This window comes from Oncorhynchus clarkii, chromosome 12 (assembly GCF_045791955.1).
Source record: "Oncorhynchus clarkii lewisi isolate Uvic-CL-2024 chromosome 12, UVic_Ocla_1.0, whole genome shotgun sequence".
Lineage (NCBI taxonomy): Eukaryota > Metazoa > Chordata > Actinopteri > Salmoniformes > Salmonidae > Oncorhynchus > Oncorhynchus clarkii.
In genome coordinates, this window is record NC_092158.1 from 39,896,064 (window position 1) to 39,923,755 (window position 27,692).

At 43.5% G+C, this 27,692-nt stretch overlaps 1 protein-coding gene across 1 annotated transcript in view; it reads left to right on the top strand.

The window, feature by feature from the left end:
* The window catches only part of LOC139423182 (uncharacterized), a 76,139-nt gene that overhangs the window by 13,719 nt on the left and 34,728 nt on the right, over nucleotides 1–27,692 (top strand). The window contains exons 3-4 of the mRNA XM_071174910.1: nucleotides 6,653–7,248; nucleotides 24,192–27,657. Coding sequence (XP_071031011.1) covers nucleotides 6,653–7,248; nucleotides 24,192–27,657 — 4,062 coding nt within the window. The remainder of the gene's footprint in view (nucleotides 1–6,652; nucleotides 7,249–24,191; nucleotides 27,658–27,692) is intronic.

Sequence of the window (27,692 nt, forward strand, 5' to 3'; positions counted from 1 at the left end):
TGTGATAGGAGAACTGAGGATGGATCAACAACATTGTAGTAACTGTACAATACTAACCTAATTCACAGAGCCTGTACTTAATACAAATATTCCGAAGCACGCATCCTGTTTGCAGCAAGGCACTAAAGTAATACTGCAAAAGATGTGACAAAGCAATTAACACTTTCCTGAATACAAAGTGTTATGTTTGGGGCAAATCCAATACAACACATTACTGAGTACCACTCTGCATATTTTCAAGCATAATGGTGGCTGTATCATGTTATAGGTTGTAATCGTTAAGGACTGGGGAGTTTTTCATGATGAAAAATAAACGAAATGGAGCAAAGCACAGGCAAAATCCTAAAGGAATACCTGGTTCGGTCTGCTTTCCACCAGACACTGTGTCAGAAGGTGAGTGTAGCTGGTGCATGAAGTCAGGCGCAGGAGAGCAAAATGAGTGAGCAACGTACTATACTCAAAAAATAAGGCACAAGGTAAACAAATACACTTAACCAATAACCAACGGTAAATATTACACACGGGTGAAAACAGCACCCGTTGAAAAACCAGCCATCATGAACCGAACTGAACATAGAAATAATCACGCACAACAAACATGGGTGAAACAGAGGGTTAGATTCATGAACATGTAATTGGATAATGAAAACCAGGTGTGTAGAAAATAAAGACAAAACCAAGGGAAAATGAAAGATGGATCAGCGATGGCTAGAAGACCGGTGATGTCGAACGCCGCCCGAACAAGGAGAGGGACCGACCTCGGCGGAAGTCGTGACACACTGGGAGATGAATTCACCTTTCAGAAGGACAATAACCTAAAACACACTTCCAAATCTACACGAGATGCTTACCAAGGAAACAGTGAATGTTCCTGAGTGGCCGAGGTATAGTTTGGACTTAAATCTACTTAAAAATCTATGGAAATACCTATCTAGCAATGATCATCGACTAATTTGACAGAGCTTGAAGAATTTTGAAAAGAATAATCGGCAAATGTCGCACAATCCACGTGTGGAACGCTCTTAGAGACTTACCCATAAAGACTCAGCTGTAATCATTGCCAAAGGTGCTTCTACAAAGTATTGACTCAGGGGTGTGAATACTTAAGGGTTAAGGCTTTCATTTTTAATACACTTTCAAACATCTGTAAAAAACACGTTTTCACTTTGCAATAAAATGAAAATGAATTACTTAAAAATCATACAATGTGATTTTCTGGATTTTTGTTTTAGATTCCGTCTCTCACAGTTGAAGTGTACCTATGATAAAAAAAAATACAGATCTCTACATGCTTTGTAAGTAGGAAAACCTGCAAAATCGTCAGTGTATCAAATACTTGTTCTCCCCACTGTATGTATATAAAAACAATGGAAATATCACATTTAGGGTCGTTCTGTTGGAAGGTGAACCTTCGCCGTAGGGATGGTGCCAGGTTTCCTCCAAAAGTGACGCTTGGCATTGAGGCCAAAGAGTTCAATTTTGGCTTCATCAGACCTTGTTTCTCATGGTTTGAGAGTTCCTTAGGCACCTTTTGGCTAACTCCAAGCGGGCTGTCATTTGCCTTTTACTGAGGAGTGGCTTCCGTCTGGCCACTCTACCATAAAGGCTTGATTGGTGGAGTGCTGCAGAGATGGTTGTCCTTCTGGAAGGTTCTCCCATCTCCACAGAGGAACTCTGGAGCTCTGTCAGGTGACCGTCGGGTCTTGGTCACCTCCCTGACCAAGCCCTTCTCCCCTTATTGCTCAGTTTGGCCGGTCGACCAGCTCTAGGAAGAGTCTTGGTGGTTCCAAACTTCTTCCATTTGAGAATGATTGAAGCCACTGTGTTCTTGGGGACCTTCAATTCTGCAGAAATGTTTTTGTACCCTTCCCCAGTTCTGTGCCTCAGCACAATCCTGTCCCGGAGTTCTACAGACAATTCCTCATGACTTGGTTTTTGCTCTGACATGAACTGTCATATGTGGCACCTGATATGTGTCTGTGTGCCTTTCCAAATCATGTCCAATCAATTGAATTTACCACAGGTGGATTCCAATTAAGTTGTAGAAACAAGGTATGATTAATGGAAACAGGATGCACCTGAGCTCAATTTCAAGGCTCATAGCAAAGGGTCTGAATACTTATGTAAATAATGTATATCTGTTTTTTATTTTTAATACATTTTCAAACATTTATTAAAACCTGTTTTTTCTTTGTCATTATGGGGTGTTGTGTGTAGATTGACATGGAAAAACATTTATTTAATCAATTTTTGAATAAGGCTGTAATGTAGCAATGTGTAAAAAGGGAAGGGGTCTGAATACTTTCCGAACGCATCTCCATAGGCCTTTAATTGCTAGTGTGACATAATTTTACCATCATTATTTACAGTGTCATTCATAAACATGATACCTTCCTTGTAAAAGTTTTTTAAAGAACATTTGTTGTTCCTTTATCAGTACATTGGATTTTAGACATATCAAATTGTATTTGTCACAAGCGCCGAATACAACAGTGTGTAGACTTTACTGTGAATTGTTTACTTATGAGCCCTTTCCCAACAATGTAGAGTTAAAAAGTAAGAAAAATGTCCTAAAAATAACAATACCAAAACTACAGTGCCTTGCGAAAGTATTCGGCCCCCTTGAACTTTGCGACCTTTTGCCACATTTCAGGCTTCAAACATAAAGATATAAAACTGTATTTTTTTGTGAAGAATCAACAACAAGTGGGACACAATCATGAAGTGGAACGACATTTATTGGATATTTCAAACTTTTTTAACAAATCAAAAACTGAAAAATTGGGCGTGCAAAATTATTCAGCCCCTTTACTTTCAGTGCAGCAAACTCTCTCCAGAAGTTCAGTGAGGATCTCTGAATGATCCAATGTTGACCTAAATGACTAATGATGATAAATGCAATCCACCTGTGTGTAATCAAGTCTCCGTATAAATGCACCTGCACTGTGATAATCTCAGAGTTCTGTTAAAAGCGCAGAGAGCATCATGAAGAACAAGGAACACACCAGGCAGGTCCAATATACTGTTGTGAAGAAGTTTAAAGCCGGATTTGGATACAAAAAGATTTCCCAAGCTTTAAACATCCCAAGGAGCACTGTGCAAGCGATAATATTGAAATGGAAGGAGTATCAGACCACTGAAAATCTACCAAGACCTGGCCGTCCCTCTAAACTTTCAGCTCATACAAGGAGAAGACTGATCAGAGATGCAGCCAAGAGGCCCATGATCACTCTGGATGAACTGCAGAGATCTACAGCTGAGGTGGGAGACTCTGTCCATAGGACAACAATCAGTCGTATATTGCACAAATCTGGCCTTTATGGAAGAGTGGCAAGAAGAAAGACATTTCTTAAAGATATCCATAAAAAGTGTCGTTTAAAGTTTGCCACAAGCCACCTGGGAGACACACCAAACATGTGGAAGAAGGTGCTCTGGTCAGATGAAACCAAAATTGAACTTTTTGGCAACAATGCAAAACGTTATGTTTGGCGTAAAAGCAACACCCTGAACACACCATCCCCACTGTCAAACATGGTGGTGGCAGCATCATGGTTTGGGCCTGCTTTTCTTCAGCAGGGACAGGGAAGATGGTTAAAATTGATGGGAAGATGGATGGAGCCAAATACAGGACCTTTCTGGAAGAAACCCTGATGGAGTCTGCAAAAGACCTGAGACTGGGACGGAGATTTGTCTTCCAACAAGACAATGATCCAAAACATAAAGCAAAATCTACAATGGAATGGTTCAAAAATAAACATATCCAGGTGTTAGAATGGCCAAGTCAAAGTCCAGACCTGAATCCAATCGAGAATCTGTGGAAAGAACTGAAAACTGCTGTTCACAAATGCTCTCCATCCAACCTCACTGAGCTCGAGCTGTTTTGCAAGGAGGAATGGGAAAAAATGTCAGTCTCTCAATGTGCAAAACTGATAGAGACATACCCCAAGCAACTTACAGCTGTAATCGCAGCAAAAGGTGGCGCTACAAAGTATTAACTTAAGGGGGCTGAATAATTTTGCACGCCCAATTTTTCAGTTTTTGATTTGTTAAAAAAGTTTGAAATATTTCATAAATGTCGTTCCACTTCATGATTGTGTCCCACTTGTTGTTGATTCTTCACAAAAAAATACAGTTTTATATCTTTATGTTTGAAGCCTGAAATGTGGCAAAAGGTCGCAAAGTTCAAGGGGGCCGAATACTTTCGCAAGGCACTGTATATACAAAGAGTACCGGTACCGAGTCAATCTACAGGGGTATACAGTAGTTGAGGTAATATGTACATGTCGGTAAGGGTAAAAGTAACCAGGCAATCAGGAAAGATAGTAAACCGAGTAGCAGCAGCTTGTGTGTGTGTGTGTGTGTGTGTGTGTGTGTGTGTTGGCGTGTCAGTGTAGTATGTGTGAGTGTGCATAGAGCCGGTGCAAGAGATTCCGTACAAATAAAAAGGGGCTCAATGCAAATAGTCAGGGTAGCCATTTGATGAACTGTTCAGCAGTCTTATGGCATGGAGGTAGAAGCTGGAGCCTTGTCGTCCCAGACTTGGCACTCCGGTACTGCTTGCAGTGCGGTAGCAAAGTCTTTGACAATTTTTAGGTCTTTCCTCTGACACCGCCTACAATTTTATGACCACTTTTATGGAATTATTCTCATTTTACCATGAGGCGTAGAGAAACATTTTCAATTCTACAGCTAATTTCCTGCAGTTCTACGTATTTTGTCATAGGGTGGAGAGAAATGTTTTCATTTTTTAATGTGATAGCTGAGTGAGATTGACTAACAAAATCAATTGGGGCAACCCGGTCGGTATTTCAACCATGATTACTACATGTTTAGATAGCTGGCTAGACTAAGTTACCAATCTAAAATATGTTAGCTGACATGGGCTAATTGAGTGACTATGGTTGGAGGAACTTGATAATAAAACATTTGTAAAAAAATATTTAGCTTCCTCATTCATAATGTCCTTTGGTGAGATAAGGATTTCTCTGTCGTTTTTTTAAAAGATAACTTAATCCTGAATATGTTACTCAAACTCCTTTTGTTTTGAGTCTAGATTATTCCTTGCTTCTGTAGTCCATTTTAGAGCCCGACCAATATAGGATTTTTGGATCGGTTACCGATTTCGGATTTTAGGACGGAAATATTCACGATAACCGATATCTGCCGATATTTTTAATCATTGTCGCTAGAATAAAATGAAAAATTATGTATGGATTGTGCTTAAAACAGCCCTACAAAGCTAATTATAAATCTGCTAAAATTTTAGGAGCACCAGAAATTATATGTTTTTTTGTATCCAGATTTTCATATCATCATACCGTTCTTCTCTCATCCCGGGATTTATGCTATTCCCGGCATAGCGCACAAGAGGCGCTAAAAACGCAAGAAAGGACCATTTACCAGAACGCTAACAAAACTAGCACAAACTAATCGTGAAATCATGTAAACCCAGTTAGCTAAATGCTAACAAGCAAAAACGAACAAAACTAATTGCAAAGTCTGGCAAATCCAGCTCATAAAGTTATACAGCATAGCTAGTAGTTACTGAATGTCATTTTCGGTGAGTGTGGACATTTACAAGCTAAAGTGAACGAGAGAAATTAACAAAGGTTTGATGCATGCTTGTTTGGGGGTGGAGTTCATTAGAATAATAGCCAGTGTTTAGAATAACACCCAAACATGCAAAGGAGAATATCACATTTTTCTACCTTTGTGTACCTATTTAGGATACATCACCATGAAGGGAATGACATTCATATTACACATTTCTGTATAGTACAGATCAAGGACCCATGATGTCATTCTGTTACCTTCATTCTATAATCGGGTGTTGATCCACTTCACTTACTCTAGTTCAATAACCAAAATAGATTTTTTCAAACTCCAGGTCTCATGTCATAGCTAGCACCCCATTCTTTCTGCAGACATCTTTCAATCATAATTTGGAGTAGATATTTAAGAATTTATGGAACATAACAATAACATCACATAAAAAAAACTTAAGGAGATTTTACTGTCATTCTGTTACTAAACTTTGCATCTGCACTGTTCCTCAAGTAAATGTGTCTTAGTCAAATTGTCAGTGGCAATTGTTAAAAGTAGACTTCTGCATATAGGTGTGTGGTTTATTAAACTTTGCAATCCATAGTTTTTGCTTGGCATACATTTTGTGTTAAAATGTTAGTCTCAGCGTCACTCTGTTAATGTGGAATTGCCCAAATGCATGTGGTGCTCTTTTCCCTCTGTATGACTCATCGGTTCACATGGCTATCTGCGGGGACATACGTATGTGCAACAAGCTGTAAACAAGGGCTCTATCTCATTTACGACCCTGGCTGGCTGCTGCGGTGCTGAGAGGGTTAACCGCATTGTGGGCAGGGCTATGGGGGAAGGGAGAGATGTGTGCTCCATAGACACATTTGCATTAGAGTGCCGCTGCTGCTTCTGCTATAGAGGGCACAGCCGATGGAATGAGAAAGAGTTTACCGGAATTTCACAGGAATCTTACTCCTCTCTCGCCCCCTGTTCTACATTTTTGCCAGGGTGCTGCTGTGCAATGCTGTGTCAGCGGCAAGCCTGCTGCTGAGAAAGTTAATCTTATTTGCTCTCACACACCCCTCTCTCATTCTGTGTCATTCTCTTGTGGTTCCAGGCATTCCAAGGCACGGAAGAAAAGGGAGACGGAAGAGAGGAAGGAGTGCCAGGAGAGGCACTGGAGGACGAAGAGAGAGAGAGAAAGGAGAAAGGAGGAGAGGGCAGCAGCAGCATATTGGACGATGCTGGGGGGTCCTCCGAGGACCAGCCCCTCGTCCCGCCCCCCTCAGTGGACTCCCCTTGCTCTCCGGTGAGCCCCCTGGGGCCCGGCTCTCCCACACCTCCTCCCCCTTTAGATGCCTTCTTCAGGAGACTAGGGAGTTTGTTCCACTTCAAGGCTGAACCAACCAGAGGAGCCCAGCCGCAGGAGGAACAGCAGCAGGCAGAGGAGGGAGGAGAAGGACAAGAGGAGGAGGAGGAGGAGGAGAAGGAGGAGGAGAAGACAGCATTAGCAGTGGTGTCTGTTGAGCCAGACCTCTCAGGAATGACATGTGGTGCAGAGGTGGACCAGGACCACTGTGACTCTGCTGGGAGGCTGACGGGAAATAAGGACACTCGGCACACAGAGACAGAGGACAGGAGAGAGGGAGCGTCTGACTTACCTGGTGTAGCGACGTCCACACGGAGTCAAACGCACACAGACCTGGAGAAACCGTGAGTACTGTACTTCCTTCATATGCGTGCGTTTGTGTTTATGTCTGCATGCGCTTGTGTGCGTGCATTCATGAGTGTGTGTGTAATGGTTGAAGGGAGACAACTCCCTTCAATGTTGATCTATGTAATTGTCAATGTATGTGAACAACAAACAAGCCATATTTTTGTTAATCCCAAGCCTCAGTTTCTCGCCCTTTCCTGGGTTGTTTCCGGAGCGGCACTTTGAGTTCCCTAAGATCCAGTTTAGTAATACGAATCGCTTGAATGGCTTAAAGCAGATTTGGGACAATAACAACAACAGCCAGGAAGTGTAAAGACCGTGGACAAACCTACCATTGTAGCCTGAGCTTAAAGAGGTATGAACTTCAAAGGCAGCCTTAGCGGATCTGCTAGGAATTAGCACTAGTGGTGCCCGGCCTGGAATCTACAGTACATTCGAAAAGTATTCAGACTCCTTTCCTTCTTCCACATTTTGTTACGTTACAGCCTTATTCTGAAATTGTTTAACCTCTTGAAGCTAGGGGGCACTATTTTTATGTTTGGAAAAATAACGTTCCCTAAGTAAACAGCCTATTTCTCAGGACCAGATGCTAGAATATGCATATAATTGACAGATTAGGATAGAAAACACTCTAAAGTTTCCAAAACTGTCCAAATATTGTCTGTGAGTATAACAGAACTGATATTGCAGGCGAAACCCTGAGAAAAATCAAACCAGGAAGTGGCTTCTATTTTGAAAACTCCATGTTCCATAGCCTCCCATTGCTCCGTTTAAAGGGATATCAACCAGATTCCTTTTCCTATCGCTTCCTCGAGGTGTCAACAGTCTTCAGACATAGTTTCAGGCTTTTATTTTGAAGAATGAGTGTGAACGACCACATTGCGTAAGTGGATAGGTGGGGGCTCTCAGAGTGAGTTGTGAGCAAAAGAGAAAGGCGGCCATTGTTACTCCCGGTCCTAGTGAAAAGCCAACTGTCCCGGTTGATATATTATCGAATAGATATTTGAAAAACACCCTGAGGATTGATTATAAAAAACGTCTGACATGTTTCTGTCAACATTATGGATATAATTTGGAATTTTTGTCTGTGTTGTCGTGACTACTCTTACCGGTGGATTCCTGGGCATAACGCACCAAACTAACGGAGGTATTTGGATATAAAAAATATCTTTATGGAACAAAAGGAACATTTGTTGTCTAACTGGGAGTCTCGTGAGTGAAAACATCCGAAGATCATCAAAGGTAAACGATTAATTTGATTGCTTTTCTGATTTTCGTGACCAAGTTAACTGATGCTAAGTGTACTTATTGTTTTGTCGAGCGATCGATAAACTTACACACGCTTGTATTGCTTTCGCTGTAAAGCGTTATTTCAAAATCTGAGACGACAGGTGGATTAACAAAAGGCTAAGCTGTGTTTTGCAATATTGCACTTGTGATTTCATAAATATGAATATTTTCTAGTAATATTATTTGACTGTGGCGCTATGCTATTCAGCGTTGCTGATGACAATTATCCTGGATCCGGTATGGGTGGTTCAGAAAGGTTAAATAAATGTTTTCCCTCATCAATCTACACACAATACCCCATAATGACAAAGCAAAAACAGGTTTTTAGACACTTTTGCAAATAATGATTAAAAACTAAACACCTTATTTATGTAAGTATTCAGACCCTTTGCTATGAGACTCAAACTTGAGCTCAGGTGCATCCTATTTCCATTGATCATCCTTGAGATGTTTCCACAACTTGATGGGAGTCTGTGGTAAATTCAATTGATTGGACATAATTTGGAAAGGCACACGCCTGTTTATATATGGTCCCACAGTTGACAGTGCATGTCAGAGCAAAAACCAATCCATTAGGTCAAAGAAATTGGCCTTAGAGCTCAGAGACAGGATTGTGTCGAGACACAGATCTGGGGAAGGGTACCAAAACATTTCTGGAGCATTGAAGGTCCCCAAGAATACAGTGGCCCCCATCATTCTTAAATGGAGCCACCAAGATTCTTCTAGAGCTGGCCCCCTGGCCAAACTGAGCAATCGGGGGAGAAGGGCCTTGGTCAGGGAGGTAACCAAGAACCCGATGGTCACACTGACAGAGCTCCAGAGTTCCTCTGTGGAGATGGGAGAACGTTCCAGAAGGACAACCATCTGCAGCACTCCACCAATCAGGCCTTTATGGTAGAGTGGCCCGATGGAAGTCACTCCTCAGTAAAAGTTACATGACAGCCAGCTTGGAGTTTGCCAACAGGGACCTAAAGGACTCTCAGACTATGAAAAAGCAAGACTCTCTGGTCTGATGAAACCAAGATTGAACTATTTGGCCTGAATGCCAAGCGTCACGTTTGGAGGAAACCTGGCACCATCCCTACGGTGAAGCATGGTGATGGTAGCATCCTGCTCTGGGGATGTTTTTCAGCGGCAGGGACTGCGAGACTAGTCAGGATCGAGGGAAAGATGAACAAAGCAGAGTACAGATAGATCCTTGATGAAAACCTGCTCAGGACCTCAGACTGGGGTAAAGGTTTAAAAGGACAACGACCCTAAGCACACAGCCAAGACAATGCAGAAGTGGCTTCGGGACAAGTCTCTGAATGTCCTTGAGTGGCCCAGCCAGAGCCCGGACTTGAACCCAATCGAGCTTGAGGGTATCTGTAGGGAAGAATACAGGTGTGCCAAGCTTGAAGCGTCATACCCTGGAAGACTCGTGGCTGTAATCGCTGCCAAAGGTGTTTCACAAAGTACTGAGTAAAGGGTCTGAATACTTATGTACAGTGGACTCCAAAATTACTGGCACCCTTAACTGGCAATGCACAAACAATACTTAAAAATATATAAACAATTTAATTAAAGAGAAACTCAAAATACCAAAATGTGAGAAATACTGTACTTTATTAATGTTTCAATGGAACCCACCAAAATCATCTGATTTAAAAAAAATCAATGTCCTCAATCAATGTTTTACAATTAATGGCACCCTTAAAGAGTTTTGTAAATAACATCTACCAAAATTAAACCAGGAGTTAAATTCCACTTATTTAAGTCTTAAGGAACTATATTGAGCCATTACATCACTTCCTGTTTCACTAGGGTATAAAAATGAGGTAACACACATGCAGTATCCCTTTTGTCATCCAACCATGAAGAAAACAAAATAACTGGCAGTTCAAAAGAGACAGATGGTCGTAGACCTTCATAAATATGGTAATGACTACAAGAAGATCCACAAACGATTGAATATACCACTGAGCACTGTCAGGGCAATTATTACAACTTTCAAAAGATATGGAACAGTTGAAAACCTCACGGGTAGAGGACGCAAATGCATGTTGCCCTCCAGGATAGGGAGGAAGATGGTGAGAGAAGCAACAAAATCTCCAAGAATCACTGTGAATTAATTGCAGGCGTTGGTGGCGTCTTGGGGTGACCAGGTTTCAAAAAGCACCATCAGATGCCACCTCCACAACCACAGGCTCTTTGGAAGGGTTGCCAGAAGAAAGCACTTTCTGACCCCAAGACACAGATGCGAGCGCTTGGAGTTTGCCAAATGTCATTTAAATTATGACTGGAAGAAGGTGCTCTGGTCAGATAGAGCATCGGCATGTTTGGCTTCAAGACAGAGATGCATACAAGGAGAGGCACCTCATACCCATGGTGAAATATGGTGGTAGGTCAGTGATGTTTTGGGTCTGTTTTAATTAATGAATTCCACCAAGTATCCGGCAATTTTGGCTGACAATCTGGTTGCCTCTGCCAGAAGGCTGGGACTTTCCAACAAGACAATGACCCAAAACATACCTCAAGTCCCACACAGAAATGGTTCTGTGACAACAAAATAAATGTTCTGCCATGGCCATCTCAGTCGCCGGACCTCAATCTAATCGAAAACCTGTGGGCTGTTGAAGAGGGCAAACTCAAGAATGCGAATGATCCTGAAAGGATCTGCATAGAGGAATTGTCCAAAATCCCTCCAAATGTGTTCCTTAACCTTGTCAAACATTACAGGAAACGACTCCATGCTGTTATCCTTGCCAGAGGTGGTTGCACTAGGTACTAAATGAGTGGCAATAATTATGAAACCTTGATTTTGGTGATATTTATTTTGTATTAAATAATTGTATGATTTTGGTTGGTTCCATTGAAACATAAATAAAGTACAGTATTTCTCACATGTTGGTATTTTGAGTTTATCTCTATAATTATATTATTTATATTTTTTAAAGTATTGTTTGTGCAGTCAGGGGTGCCAGTAATTTTGGAGCCCATTGTAAATGTGATTATGAGGTATTGTCATTATGAGGTATTGATGAGGTCAATTTTAGAATAAGGCTGTAATGTAACAAAATGTGGAAAAAATCAAGGCGTCTGAATACTTTCCGAATGCACTGTATTCCAGAGGTCTATGGTGGCCCTTGGCATGGGTGTTAGCTCACCTTGGCACCAGTGATGGGCACCGCGTGGGCAGGGGCTTGCGGACGGGCACCATCCCGATATGGATCCTTACACCATCACATGGTGGGATGAATGAACCCTCAAGGCATCACATAATGTTTGGGATACAACAGGCCTGTGTAGTGACACCCATACTGTTTGACAGTGCTGGCTTTCATGTGGCTACCAAACCAGAAGTAGGACAAAGTCCCACCAGATACTGATCTACAATCAGTTTAGCATTTCCTCCCTAATGGTTAAAGTTAGTATTTGGGGGGATGGTAAAACTGATCCTAGATCTGTACCTATGAAGACGTTAGGAAATCTAGGGCATTTCCATGGTTGCTGCTACACTTGAAGGAAAGGAGATGGGCTCTGGGATCATATTAGGATAATGCTAACAGATTAGCAGGCAGCTTTATGTAAATCCTCAGCCAGTTAAAAAAAGAAGGAGCCTTTCACTTAGATCAAATCCTCCTCGGTTACCTCAGGTTCTCCCCATGGAGAAAACCACTCATTTGTGTAGCTAACCGGTCATCCATACGGCTTTGTCTAAACAATGGACACATTGCATTCAAAGAGAGAGGTTACCAAGGTCAGTTGGATGTGCTTCACAAAGCAGTATAGATAAGAGAGGCTACTGCCAGTACAGCAGGTATGTGCTATTTAGCAGTAGACAATGAGCTGTCACTACACCATTGAACACAAATCAAGCTAGTACTCAGAAGGGACCACATATTCTTCCTGGAGACTCTTCTCAAACCTGAATACTGTTGGTCAGTGACCGAAAGAAGCAGTTTATTTAGATTTTTTTGGTTCCTCATTAACTTTTGCAGAAGCAGCGGCTACTCTTCCTGGGGTCCACAAAAAGCAACATACGCATCAAAACACTGATACACTAATAGACAAGCACAGTCATACAAATGTAAAAAACAAACAATATACAAACAATATAACAACAAAAATGGTGTGTTAGTGTGTTTGTTTGTCCCCTCACAGTCCCTGCCATTCACTATGGTGTGTGTGTGTGTGTGTGCACGTGTGTACATGGGTTGTGTGTATTTGTGTGTCCCCACAGTCTCCGCCGTTCATTATGGTGTGTGTGTGTACGTGTACATGTGTGTGTTTTTGCCCACATTGGTAGCTGGGTCTCAGAGGAACAGCTGTGACAGACAGTGGCAGTGTGGGGCTGTGTATGCTAGGGTGTCACACATGGGACTCTCTCTCTCTCCCTGTCTCTCTTTCTCTCCCTCTTTTTCACTTTGTCTCACTCCCTCTCTCTCTTTTTGTCTCACTCCCTCTCTCTCCTAATCTATGTCTGTGACCTCTGGGCTGTTTTAACACCCTGTCTGTGCCAATGTCAGCCAGGAGTGATTTTTTTCCCACGTCTCCAAATATACCAGGCCACAACAAGAGCTGGGGAGTGTTTGAGGTAGAGGCAGATTCTTTCCTGATGTTCGGTTTCTCTGAGGCTTGAGTTTGGAGTAACTTTACAGATTATGTTGGACTTGAAATGTTCCTCTTAAATGCTGTATTTAAGTGCCTGTTAGGGTTTTTAGCCTGTGGTTATTTAGGTTGGCACAAAGGTGGACAGACAGCGTTGTCCCTGGACCCTATAGTGCATCTCTACCCTCTGCCCATCAGCTCAGATTACTTTGATGTGCACGTGTGTATCAGCACTGAGAGGTGACCATGACTATGCACAACACACACACACCAGGGTTTCCATTAGCTGGTACAGTGGCTTGCGAAAGTATTCACCCCCTTGGCATTTTTCCTATTTTGTTGGTTTACAACCTGGAATTAAAATTGATTTTTTGGGCAGTTTTTATCATTTGATTTACACAACATGCTTACCACTTTAAAGATCCAAAATATTTTTTCTTGTGGAACAAACAAATAAGACAAAAAAAGCTCTTCACCCCCCCCCAAAGTCAATAATTTGTAGAGCCACCTTTTGCAGCAATTACAGTTGCAAGTCTCTTGGGGTATGTCTCTATAAGCTTGGCACATCTAGCCACTGGGATTTTTGTCCATTCTTCAAGGCAGAACTGCTCCAGCTCCTTCAAGTTGGATGGGTTTCGCTGGTGTCCATCAATCTTTAAGTCATACCACATATTCCCAATTGGATTGAGGTCTGGGCTTTGACTAGGCCATTCCGAGACATTTAAATGTTTACCCTTAAACCACTCGAGTGTTGCTTTAGCAGTATGCTTAGGGTCATTGTCCTGCTGGAAGATGAACCTCAGTCCCAGTCTCAAATTCTGGGAGTCTGAAAAAGGTTTCCCTCAAGAATTTCCCTGTATTTAGCGCCATCCATCATTCCTTCAATTCTGACCAGTTTCCCAGTCCCTGCCGATTAAAAACATCTCCACTGCATGATGCTGCCACCACAATGCTTCACTCTGGGGATGGTGCTCTTGGGGGTATGAGAGGTGTTGGGTTTGTGCCAGACATAGCATTTTCCTTGATGGCCAAAAAGCAACATTTTTGTCTCATCTGACCAGAGTGAGTACCTTCTTCCATATGTTTGGGGAGTCTCCCACATGCCTTTTGGCAAACACCAAATGTGTTTGCTTATTTTTTTCTTTAAGCAATGGTTTTTTTCTGGTCACTCTTCCGTAAAGCCCAGCTATGTGGAGTGTATGGTTTAAAGTGGTCTTATGGACAGATACTCCAATCTCCGCTATGGAGTTTTGCAGCTCCTTCAGGGTTATCTTTGGTCTCTTTGTTGCCTCTCTGATTAATGCCCTCCTTGCCTGGTCTGTGAGTTTTGTCTGGCGGCCCTCTCTTGGCAAGTTTGTTGTGGTGACATATTATTTTCATTTTTTAATAATGGATTTAATGTTGCTCAGTGGGATGTTCAAAGTTTCTGATATTTTTTTATAACCCAACCCTGATCTGTACTTCTCCACAACTTTGTCCCTGACCTGTTTGGAGAGCTCCTTGGTCTTCATGGTTCAGCTTGCTTGGTGGTGCCCCTTGCTTAGTGGTGTTGCAGATTCTGGGGCCTTTCAGAACAGATGGATGTTGTGTGTGTGTGTGTGTGTGTGTGTGTGTGTCAGATCATGTGACACTTATTGCACACAGGTGGACATTATTTAACTAATTATGTGACTTCTGAAGGTAATTGGTTGCACCAGATCTTATTTAGGGGCTTCATAGCAAAGGGGGTGAATACATATGCATGCACCACTTTTCCCTTTGTTATTTTTTCACATTACTTAGTTAACAACTTCCATTGTTAACTAAGTAAAAATACATAAAGCCTACAAATAAAAACACTAGAAATTATACTAATGAAAATTCAATCACATTCATCTCTCTACTACTAACTACTCAGGTATTTTATGACGTGTCAACTGGGATCATCAGATGATGATAGTTTGCTTTTTCACACCAAGGCTTGGTGATTATCGAGGGGGAGATTGTTGGAATGATTTTTCAAATATGCCTACTGTGAGGAACTATTAGGCTATCATTCACAAAAAAAACAGACTTCGTTGACTTACTGTGTGAGGTGAAGAAAGAATTACTGAGAAGCTCAGCTTATTAGTGGTGGACATGGTGAGTTAAAACAGTCAGAAATCAAACAAATTGGCACTTTCCTACATTTGCGCGCAGCAGGCCAGGTAGTCTACTTCAATGCGTGTTCAGGCGTGCACGCTCCCTCAACATTAACAAGACAGAGAAACCAGACCCATGCTCGTTGCTTACATGGAGCAGACAAAAGACAATGAAAAATGTACCGGTCAACCTCTAGTAAATCTTTGTTTTCATTTCAACAAATTACTATCTGTGATGTGCTAGATGCCTTGCTTATGATTGATGTTAATAAAAATCCACTGGAGCTGATATGCTCGATCCATTTTTGCTGCAGCTCTCTGCCCCCCTGATTGCTGAATCATTAACCCATATTTTTAACCTGACGATTATATCTGGTACTATCCCCAAGGTTTGGAAGGCGGCCCATGTAGTTCCCCTTCACAAAGGTGGTGACCCTTGTGACCTAAGTAATTATCGGCCTATTTCTAAACTTTCTTGCCTAGCTAAAATATTAGAATCCTTGATTCATTTTCTTATCTTTGAAATGTATTCTAAATGTACACCAGTCAGGTTTTAGACCAGGTCATAGCACTATCTCTAGTGCATCCCTAGTTATAAATGACGTGGTTAACTGTATGGATAAAAGGCAACATTATGCTGCCTCCTTCATTGACCTGTAAAAGGCTTTCGGTAATGTTGATCACTCACTGCTAATTCAGAGGCTTTCCTCAATTGGCTGAGATCAGGCTTCATGTAAATGGTTTAAAAATTACTTGACAGATAGAACTCAATTTATATCTACTGATGGTGTTAAATCAGATTTCCTGAATATTACAAAAGGTGTCCCTCAGGGGTCGATTCTAGGTCCTGTACTTTTGACTGTTTACATTAACAATGTCTCCAAAAAATATTGTAACCAGCACTTACTTGTATGCCAATTATGCTGGTGTATGCTATTGCCCCCACAGTTGACCAGACTCTATCTGAACTACAGTCTGCCTTCATCATATTACAGAAACTTGATTGACCTGAAATTAGTACTGAATGTAGGTAAAACTAAGTATATGTTCTTTAGAGCGCATAAAAATAAGTCTAATGATTTAAGCATATGTACTTTGGATGGTGTCCAATTTGATCATGTCCGTGGTTACAAAAATCTAGGCATCTGGATAGATGAAAAGCTGTCTTTTTAAAAAGCATATTGATGAGTTAGTTAAGAAGCTGAGGGAAAAAAAGAGGATTCTTCTATAGAAATAGGTCCTGCTACTCGCTAAATAGTAGACATTGGTTATTCAGTTGACGTACCTATCCGTCAAATACTATGGTGACATATCTATATGAACGCAGCTGCCACTTCATTAAAACCGTTAGATGCAGTTGATCATAGCGCACTGCGGGCAACAATTTTAGTACTCACCACTGCATTCTCAACCAGAAAATTGGTTGGCCTTCTTTGATGTCACTTAGGTTGATACATTGGTATGTTTTCATTTACAGTTGAAGTGGGAAGTTTACATACACCTTAGCCAAACACATTTAAACTCAGTTTTTCACAATTCCTGACATTTAATCCTCGTAAAAATGACCAGTTTTAAGTCAGTTAAGATCACCACTTTATTTTAAGAATGTGAAATGTCAGAATAATTGTAGAGAGAATGATTTATTTAATATTTTATTTTCCATCACATTCCCAGTGGGTCAGAAGTTTACAACACTCAATTCATATTTGATAGCATTGCCTTTAAATTGTTTAACTTGGGTCAAATTTTTCGGGTAGCCTTCCACAAGCTTCCCATAATAATTTGGGTGAACTTTGTCCCATTCCTCCTGACAGAGCTGGTGTAACTGAGTCAGGTTTGTAGGCCTCCTTGCTCGCACACGCTTTTTCAGTTCTGCCCACAAATGTTCTATAGGATTGAGGTCAGGGCTTTGTAATGGCCACTCCAATACCTTGACTTTGTTGTCCTTAAGCCATTTTTCCACAACTTTGGAAGTATGCTTGGGGTGATTGTCCATTTGGAAGTCACATTTGCGACCAAGCTTTAACTTCCTAACTAATGTCTTGAGATGTTGCTTCAATATATCCACACAATTTTCCTCACTCATGTGCCATCTATTTTGTAAAGTGCACCAGTCCCTCCTGCAGCAAAGCACCCCCACAACATGATGCTCCACAGTTGGGATGGTGTTCTTCGGCTTGCAAGCCTCCCCATTTTCCCTCCAAACATAACAATGGTCATTATGGTCAAACAGAAACAAATTTTTGTTTCATCAGACCAGAGGACATTTCTCCAAAAAGTACAATCTTTGTCCCTATGTGCAGTTGCAAACCGTGGTCTGGCTTTTTTATGGCGGCTTTGGAGCAGTGGCTTCTTCCTTGCTGAGCGGCCTTTCAGGTTATGTCGATATCGGACTCGTTTTACTGTGGATATAGATACTTTTGTACTTGTTTCCTCCAGCATCTTCCTTTGCTGTTGTTCTGGGATTGATTTGCACTTTTCGCACCAAAGTACCTTAATCTCTAGGAGACAGAACGTGTCTCCTTCCTGAGTGGTAAGACGGCTACATGGTCCCATGGTGTTTATACTTGCGTACTATTGTTGGTACAGATGAACGTGGTACCTTCAGGCATTTGGAAATTGCTCCCAAGGATGAACCAGACTTGTGGAGGTCTACAATTTTTTTTCTGAGGTCTTGGCTGATTTCTTTTGATTTTCACATGATGTCAAGCTAAGAGGCACTGAGTTTGAAGGTAGGCCTTGAAATACATCCACAGGTCCAAGATAGGCTAATTGACATCATTTGAGTCAATCAGAAGCTTCTCAAGCCATGACATCATTTTCTGGCATTTTCCAATCTGTTTAAAGGCACAGTCAACTTAGTGTATGTAAACTTGTGACCCACTGGAATTGTGATACAGTGAATTATAAGTGAAATGATCTGTCTGTAAACAATTGTTGGAAAAAGGACTTGTCATGCACCTAACCAACTTGCCAAAACTGTTGTTTGTTAACAAGAAACGTGTGGAGTGGTTTAAGTTTTAATGAGTCCAACCTAAGTGTATGTAAACTTCCGACTTCAACTGTATAAAGCCCTTTTACAAAAAGTCCCACTGTACCAAACATCATTACTAAACTTTACACATATGATTTACCACACCCGGTCTCAGGGATTGCCAACTCTGGAAATTCATTTTGTCTCTAATGAGTTAGATAAATCAGCTTTTAGTTGTCTTGCACCTTTATTAAAAAAATATCTTTAAAATGTTCTTAAATTTGATGTTCGGGTGCCTCTAGGGCGGGGTTCCCCAACTGGCGGCCAAATTTGGCCCGCAGGTGGTTTTATTTGGCCCCCCCAAGGTTTCTGACCTCCCCAATAACAACAAAAAATGGTTTGTGTTACGTCCGTCGTTAGGAGACCAAGGTGCAGCGTGGTAGACGTGGTAGGCGTACATTTGACTTTATTTTCAAATGACACCAAAAAAACAACAAAATAAAAACAAACGTAAAGTTCTGTAGGCTCCACAGCAACTATGCAAAAACAAGATCCCACAAACTAGGGTGGAAAACAGGCTGTCTAAGTATGATTCCCAATCAGAGACAATGATAGACAGCTGCCTCTGATTGGGAACCCTACCCGGCCTACAAAGAAATAGAAAACTAGAATGCCCACCCAAATCACACCCTGACCTAACCAAATAGAGACTGTGTGACAGTTGGACATTTTAAAAAACTGTAAAAACACCAGGAAATCAGCACCAAGTGATTTTTATTTGGCAAATCTGTTCCCAAGTAGTTCCATGCATATTAGAGGGACATGTGATCATATCCAAATGTAAGCAAGATTTGAAGTTATTATGCTTTAGTCAAATATTATATCTGTTTGGGATTCTTGTGGTCAATTTGCAGTCTACAAAATGTTTGTAATTATGTTCTGTCCCCGGCCATCCACTCAAAGTAAAAAACGGCCTGTGGCTCAGTCTAGTTGTTGACCCCTGCTCTAGGGCAATTCAGAAAGCTGATTGAGGACCTTATTACTGATAAATGTGTTAGTTTTTGATTACCTTGTTTTTCTTTCTGCTTGCATTTTGTATTTTGTATTTTTTTTAAAGCCACGGCTTTTGTGGCACGATGGGTAACGATGCTTCGAGGGTAACTGTTGTCGATGTGTGCAGAGGGTCCCTGATTCGAGCCTAGGTAGGGGTGAGGATAGGGACAGAAGTAATACTGTTACATGTGTCAATGACAAACTCTCCAAACAACGTTTCCACTCCGAGAATCAAAACGGTAAATGACTGTAGGCCTAATTAATAATACATTCATTTTTGTCAATTAATTGTATCCAAATGACGGGGATTAACGGTACATTTACTACTGGTAACCTATGTAATGGGGAATTACACACAGTTATATTTGATTTAACCTTTATTTAACTAGGCAAGTCAGTTAAGAAGGAAATCTTATTTTACAATGATGGCCTACCCCGGCAAAACCCTCCCCTAACCCGGACGACACTGGGCCAATTGTGCGCCGCCCTATGGGACTCCCGATCACGGCTGGTTGTGTGATACAGCCCGGGATCAAACCAGGGTCTTTAGTGACGCCTCTAGCACTGAGACACAGTGCCTTAGACCGCTGCGCCACTCGGGAGCCCCAAATGAGCCCCAAATGAAACAATAAATGTGCAAGAATTGGCTGGAGACATTTCATACATTTCTAAGGACATTTTTATTTCGTTCATGTACCACTCACATCAGGTGCACTGTTTAGAATTGGTTTAGAATTGGTGTTTTCCCCCGAATTGCATTTTGGCAAATGTTTTAAAATAAAATGTTATTGTCTGCTTCATTACAGGAGTTACATGTTCTGTTAAGATTAATTACCGTAATGTAAATGTGATTTCTGTCATTCTGAACACTGTGGGTGGACACCTTAATGGGTTACGCACCCAATGAATATGGATTCGGTATATTTCTCAAATGGCCGGTAAATTTAAAATTTCCCCGTCACCCTGACACACACACACACACACAAACACACACACACACCTGGCCCCTAAGCTCGTTATCAAACACTATTAGGTATGCAAAACTATACCGCCAACCACTGCACTATTACATTTTCCACACAGTATGTGTGAAAGTAATGGCTTATTGCATATTGAACAAATCCAGGCATTAGGTGCCCATTGAAATGCATTAGCCTGTTGATTTCAATATGGATGGATAGCAAGGCAGATGGATGGAATTTAATTTCCTTAGAAAGATAACTGCCCGCCCATCCATAGCCTAGAACAGGGATCATCAACTAGATTTGTCTTCTTCTATGTAATATTTTTTGAATACTTGGGGGGCCAAATAAAACCACCTGAGGGCCAAATTTGGGCCGCGAGTTGGGGAACTCTGGCCTATAGCCTACTCTATTTAATTGATACCACATACCTATTCTTGCACGCCCATCAAGGAGAGGAGAGGTAGGCTACTGAACTTGAAGCAGCAATAAGGATGAGAGCATGCACTTTCTCTTGAGCTACATTTTACATATAGGTTTAGGCTTGGGCGGTATCCAGATTGTCATACCTTCATACCGACCTTGTGCCATACAAGGATATTCGGTAATACCAGCACTGAACACAAGGGGACGCTATTTTCAAACCCCACTGAGCCTTTTTAATCTGAAGGTTAGCTAACAAGTACATGTAAAATCCCATAGAAAATGCTAACCAAATGCTATCAAGTGCATTGCAAACTTTTATACAGTCTCTGACCTAAAGTATTTGCAGGACAGACATCCCAGCTCTTAAAGTTCTACAAGTAACTAAAAAATGCTACTCACAGTTTGCTGCACACACCAAACAAATATTAGGAAGAGAAAAAGAAAGAGGTGTGTAGAGTGAGAGAGGGACGAGATAGACCGGCAGAATTGTCATTGAAGGTAAAGCTGCTTTTCACTCGCTGGGTGAAGAAGTAGGCCAAACAACAATTATATTCATAGCACAGCAATTAACTACAGGAGAGTGGAGTTGCCACTCAGATGGCTGGGGCTGACGCTGGGGAACCAAATGAAATGAAAATAAATTAAATGGAGGATGTTGAGTTTTGTCCTGCAGGGATGTAAGAAGGGAAATGTAACAGCAAGGTTTGCAGAGGAGGGAAACATCCGAGTGCAACAAGGAAATAAAGAACGCTACTTGATTAAATAGGGGATTGGAAAGCACTGTCTGGGCCAATAGTTATCAAACACCAGTGGATTCTCCTCATCGCACATACGCAATGTCCATGAGCTAGAAATAGAATGAGAGATGAAAGGGAGAGAGTGGGAGCTAGCGAGAGGGGAAAGAGAGAGAGAGGAAGAGACATTGTTTTTCTCGGAGGGGGAGCTGCTGTTTGAGATAAGCCACCGACCGATAACTAAATACAGACCACAGCAGACCAGAAAACCCACAGCGTACACACACACCAAAGGACATGCAGCATCGAGTCCGCAGACAGCATACCAGACATTCACACCACAGTCCATACACCATTGAATCCACATACACGACACACCATGAAGGACACCCATGTATACTTGTGTCATGAAGGCATGTTACATTTATCTAGCTGCTACTGAAGGTCATTCCAACATTCCTACAAAGTATGCCATATTTGTGAGATGAAAATCACTGAAACTGAGGGGGAAACATTTCATTGCAATGTTTCACACTCATTCTGGCAACTATGCTATACATGTTGTAGATGCTGACTTTTGATTGAAAATGAATGTTTTGTGCCACCTCAAAACTCAAAACACAAGAGCAGTTGACTTCTGAAAGTTGAGCATGACTTTGAAAGTCTTGTTACTGCAGGAGATGAACTAGTAGCTTATTTAGAAGCTTATTTTAGAGCACAAATCTTACAGGGCTACATTCTTTGACAATGGTTTCTTGTGATTCCGACAGTTCTGTCATTGAGTCATGGTAATATGTAGGCTGGGTGTGTATTCAGGAAGCCAGAGAGAGCAGGATAATTGTCCAGTGCAGGCTAGGGTGCCTGGTTATTGTGTGGGTGGGTGGGTGGGTGGGTGGGGGCGTCTGGCTCTAGCTAAGCCCCCCTGGCAGCCAGTCAGTTACTGGTGCTAAGTCAGGGTGGGGAGGCAATGCATGGAAACACAGGAATCTTGATTCTTTGACACTAGAGCGTGCTTACGTACTCACACACACACACACTGTCGTCAAACTGATTCATACAGCACAGCATGTAGAGGGGAAATGTTTGTAATGATTCGTCCCTGTGCGTCCGAGATGCTGGCAGGGCAGGAAGAGCATCACTGGTTGGAATGGTTTCAGCCATTTGGCTGGGGAGCAGGAAGTGTGAGCATGACTCATTTGCACGAATGAGCCAGCCTGGTTTCCCTTCTCGACACTGACTAGCGATTCGATATCCCTCTGCACTCTACAGACCACAGATCCATTTCAACATGAAGTCGCACAGTCAGCGGTTCACGCCCTTTAACAAGTGTGACAACTGTCATTTTCCAAAAAGAAAAGTAAATGTACATGGTAGAATCTTACATGAAATATAGTGCTGGTCAAATAAAGACAGAGTCCTGTTTTTGGCCCAAAGTATCCACTCCTCCCATGCCACACACCTCATCCTACACACTGTGACTTAACACAACGTCTAGAAGAGTAATCTATCTGGGCTCCTGTCTATGATGCGTCAAACAAAGCCACAGTTTGTACACGGTGTCCTGTGGAGAGCTGTCACGATACACTGCTGCCCCTGGGGCCTTGGAGCCTGAAAGCTGACAGCCATCAAGACAACGCTACAGACAAACAATCAGCTTCTCATCAATGTACTGTATTTATAGTCCTCTTGAGAATCCAATCAGACCTCGTTGTTGTTATACCAAAGGCTTTTTTTGAGCTGGAGAAGAACTGATAGTGAAGAATAGAGCTACAAGGAAATATCTATAAATAAGCATCTATAAATAATAATATATTTATTTGAACTCGCTGCAATGGGGTTTCTTATTTTCATTCTGTAGAAGGACCCACTGAAGTGATTTATTGTGACAAGATCTTTGCGGCCATAAACCTCATTCATTTTTTATTAGTTGCAGGGGTAACATCATGAAAACATGACTCAAATCAACCAAAATCACCTCATCACCTCATGACTCAGGCTGACTCATCCAATAAGTTGAACTCTAAAACGTAGTACCAGCCTGCTGTTTTTTGTTGACATTGATTATTTAGTTAATCTCAGATACATTTTGTATTATCCAAGCCACTGTCACTCCTTATGAGATGACTAGTTTACTTTGTGGGAGAACTGCATCTATCTCCCCAGTAGTTTTCTTCTCACACCAACACAGGCAGCAATCAATTTTTTTTTAAACAAAGCCAAGCGCTCATGTTGGTGTATCAGTTGAACACCATCTGGGGTGAGGACCAGCTGTGAGCTACTTTGTACTAAATAGGGTGGGGAGGTCATTGTAAAGGCTGTAATTATTTGATGTGTGTTTCCAGGCAGGGAAGCTAATTGAAAACACTGAGCACAATTGTGTTTGGAAGGTAAAAGCCTTGAAAAATGCCTTTTCCCCCTGAACATCATTTATTATCTTTTTTGAAGCATTGTACTATTTGATTTCTCATCAAGCCCTTTGAAGGATTAAGATGGAGGAGGTGAAGGGAACAGAAAAGGTGCTGGTTGTGGGGGTGCCAAAGCTGGTAGATCTATGCATTGCTCTGGGGCATGCCGTATCTTTGTCCAGTAGCTCTCAATTAATATTTGATGAGGATGTTCTTGAACTGCTGTATGAGTGGCTGCTTTTTACACAACACTGCTTATATGCATGAATCCCCCCCCCCCCCCCCCCCCCCCCCCCTCCCTCCTCACCTCACCCACAGCAGCACTGGGTGATATGTGTGTCCTTGTCTGTATTGTTATGCACCTTGTTTCTCTGTGCATTATGAATAGAGCCTTGGAGGAGACGCAGACGGAAGGCCACAGGGAAGGATGCGGAGAGGGCGAAGCAGCGGCAGACAGCGGCCCGTTGAGCGAAGGTGAGGCGGAGGTGGACGAGCAGCATCAGCGGCGGCTGGCCCTGGCCTGTCTGCCTGTGGTGACGTACGGGACGTACCGTGGCCAGAGAGAGAGACGCAGGATGATGCAGAGGCACCAGGTGCAGGTGGACTTCCCCATCTCAGAGGGGGATGAGGCCCTGCATGAGAGCGGTTCAACCTCAGGGGGGGAGGGCAGCCCCTTGGTTGGGGTGACACCCTCCACTTTAGAACTCACTATTTCAAAGCAGAGTGACATTCAGACCATATCGACCAATCAGATTAGAGCTCCAACCTCAGAGACCAATGAGAGAGGAGCTTGGACTTCCGAAACAGACTCTGCTGTTTTGGGTCCAACTGGACTTGGCTCTAGTCACATTCCACTAACAATGCAGACAGCAGAAAGGGCTGGGAGTCAAAGTGCCTTCCCTTTACACAGGGAGGCAGGCCTGCCTACTGTAGGAGCCCAGGCCAAGGACTTTCTCTTTGGGGCTGGCTCAGTCACAGGCACCCCTCCCCCTCCCGCACCCACAGAGGACTTTGTTGATGCCGGGACGAGTACAGCAGGCAGTGAGACCCACAGTGGGGAGCAGAGCCCGCGGGATAGAATCACTCATGCAGAGATGGCCAGCGAGGATACACACAGGGACACAGACAGGGACAGAGACACAGAGCTGAGTGAGCAGACAGAAACCTTATCTGCACACTGTGTCCAGACTGGGTCACCTTCAGTAGCTGCTGCGTGGCTCAGCGAGCCGCCAGGCACCGGGGGGACTGCGCAGCACACTCATCTGCCTGCTGCTGTTTCCGATGTCGATGGAAGCCAGCTGGCTCCGCAACCCATTTCACTGTCCGCCTCGCTTGCATCAGCGGACGAAAGCCAGGGACCCATGCCAGCAACTAGGCACTCCGATTCTGGGGACACATTGGATTCAGGCACTGGTGCTAGACTGGACTGCTTTGAGTCAGGGGAGGAGGAGGGGGACGTTGGTCCTTCAGACGATCTGTTTGGCCAGGCTCTTCATTTGGAGTCTAAAATGATGGTGGATAACATTGTGAGGAATGCTCTAGTGGCCCTGGAGAGAATAGAATCCTCTGAGTTGGAGGGGGATGAAGCGTTCCAGAAGGCCAGTGAGGAGATTTACCTGGTCCTACCCGCAGGACGAGAGGAGGAGGGCATGGAGCAGTCCTTCGAGACGGCTAAGCTCCTGGAGGTAAGGCCTTCAGTGAGGGGTGATGACAAACACCCCTCAGCCTTCCCAGCAGAACAGACCCTCTCGTTGAACCCTAACCCTCTGGCGGAGGGCTCCAGGTCTACCCCCTCCTCGGGCTACGAGTCTATCGCAGGCTCGGACACTGACATCAGGAGCAGCCCTGGGCCGGCCTGTGAGAGCAGTGCACCCACCATCTGTGTCTCAGACCACAGGCAGGGAGAACACTGTGCCGAGGGGACCCCAGGCACCGGTCACCAGTTAAAGGTCAAAGGTCAACAGCTAATGGATGCTAATGCTAATGAGCATCCACAAGGGGAAGAGGATTCCCAGCCAAACGGTGCTATCACATCTGAATACAGTGGCAATAAGCACCAGGGAGATGTGTTGCCTCGCTTGAGTGGTGGAGTGTCCCATGAGAAACCAGGTATCCATGGTGATGGTGGGGATATTATTCAAATAACGAGAGCGAGTCATGAGTATGAGTCTGTCTCAGGGAAAACAAATGAAAACAAAGATCAGGTGCTCGGCACTTCAGGGGACAATGGTTGTAATGCGGTGCTAGGCGTTAAAGAAACACAGGTAGGAGACAGAGTAGTCCACGTAGCCAAAGATGATATCGAAAGCAATAGACATAGTCCTAAACAAGATGGTAAGGCTCAATATGGTCCTGTTTCTGTGTCCAATAACTCTGAAAGTCCTAATAAGCTCAACAGCAGTCTGAATGACAATACTTCCTTCAAAAACCAAACAGCATTTCCTGAGACTGATCTGCTTAGGAAAGGTTCCAAACCTGAAGCTAAGGGCAATTCTGAGACAGACCTTATGTCAGTCAGACCAAAACACGCCCAAAACTCCCTACAACCATCTCAAGTCAGACATGCTAAAGGGTTGAGGCCTATTGCCTGTATAACTCTTCATGATGAAGACCAAGAGAGCGGTCCTGAAATAACGCTGAATGTTCCTCAGACTGAGACCAATGGGTCGAATGGCACTATGGTCAGTGGGGATCAAGGCTTTGTCCTGGTTGAGACTTACTTAGCCTCTGTAGTCTCAGAGGGCTCTGACTCTGGAGGTGAGGAGGATGGGGCCGACAGCAGACCCACAGGCACCATCTGCATGGACCCTTCTTCCTCAAGGAGACTCCCCAAGGACCTGAGCACCTCAGAGGGCCTTGTGTCTAATTCAGCCCCTGGCTCCGGTAACGAGGACATGCCACAGAGGAGCTCGGTGAGAGCGTATCGCTGCGATGTCTCTCCGCAACAGCAGAGTCAGGACTCAGAGACACCAGGACACAGTGGCGCAGGTTCAGCAGCTGCAGCTATGGCAGGGTTTCACCAGGACCTGAGCAGCAGGCTAGCTGGGCTCCATGCTACAGGGGCTACGGGAGGCCGGCGAGCCCCAGCCCTGGAACCTCTCCTCCCCCTCCTCCCAGTCCCCCAGCTTGCCTTCCATGACATGGAGGTGAGCGGTTTTTCCATTATCGACGAGGAAGAGGAGACTGATGCCGTGTTTGTCAATGACACAGGCCCCATGCTGAGCCCCACGGCGCGGCGGGCCAAGGCCTATCCCTTCTCTCTGTCGCCCATCGTGGAGGAAGACAGTCTCCGCAGCGAGGAAATGGTGGAGGGGGGCCTGTCGCGGGATGACAGGGGACTCATGGTGCCACCAGCCACAGAGGAGCTGAGGAGTCTGAGCGGAGGTGTGGGGATGGAGCAGCTGGCCTCGTCCTCCTCTCTGTCCATCCTGTCCCTGCTGCAGTCGGTCAGCGAGCGCCTGCAGTCCAGTGGCTACTCCGACACGGATGCAGACTTAGAGGAGCCCTTCATCCCTCCTCTACGGCGGCCCCTATGGGACTTCTTTAACAGTGGCCAGGCGGAGGGTGAGGAGGGGGATGACCAGGGAATGGATGGAGACCAAAGTAGCAAGCAGGAGGACCCAGGCTCTCTGACACTTCCTACTGATCCATTTACTATGGGACCTCGAGAAGGGTATCCAACGGAGGACATGAACAATCTGCCCACCCAAAAGCCTGCAGATTCGCCCATGAATCAGTATTTGAAATCAGCGCAGCCAGTGTTGCCAGAGCCTGATGATGACAACAGTGAACATCATGCCAAACTCATTCCGCGCCTCAGTGATAATAAGTGTCCATCCACAGCAACCGACATGGTAGGTTCAACAGCGGCTGACATTTCTATTCAACA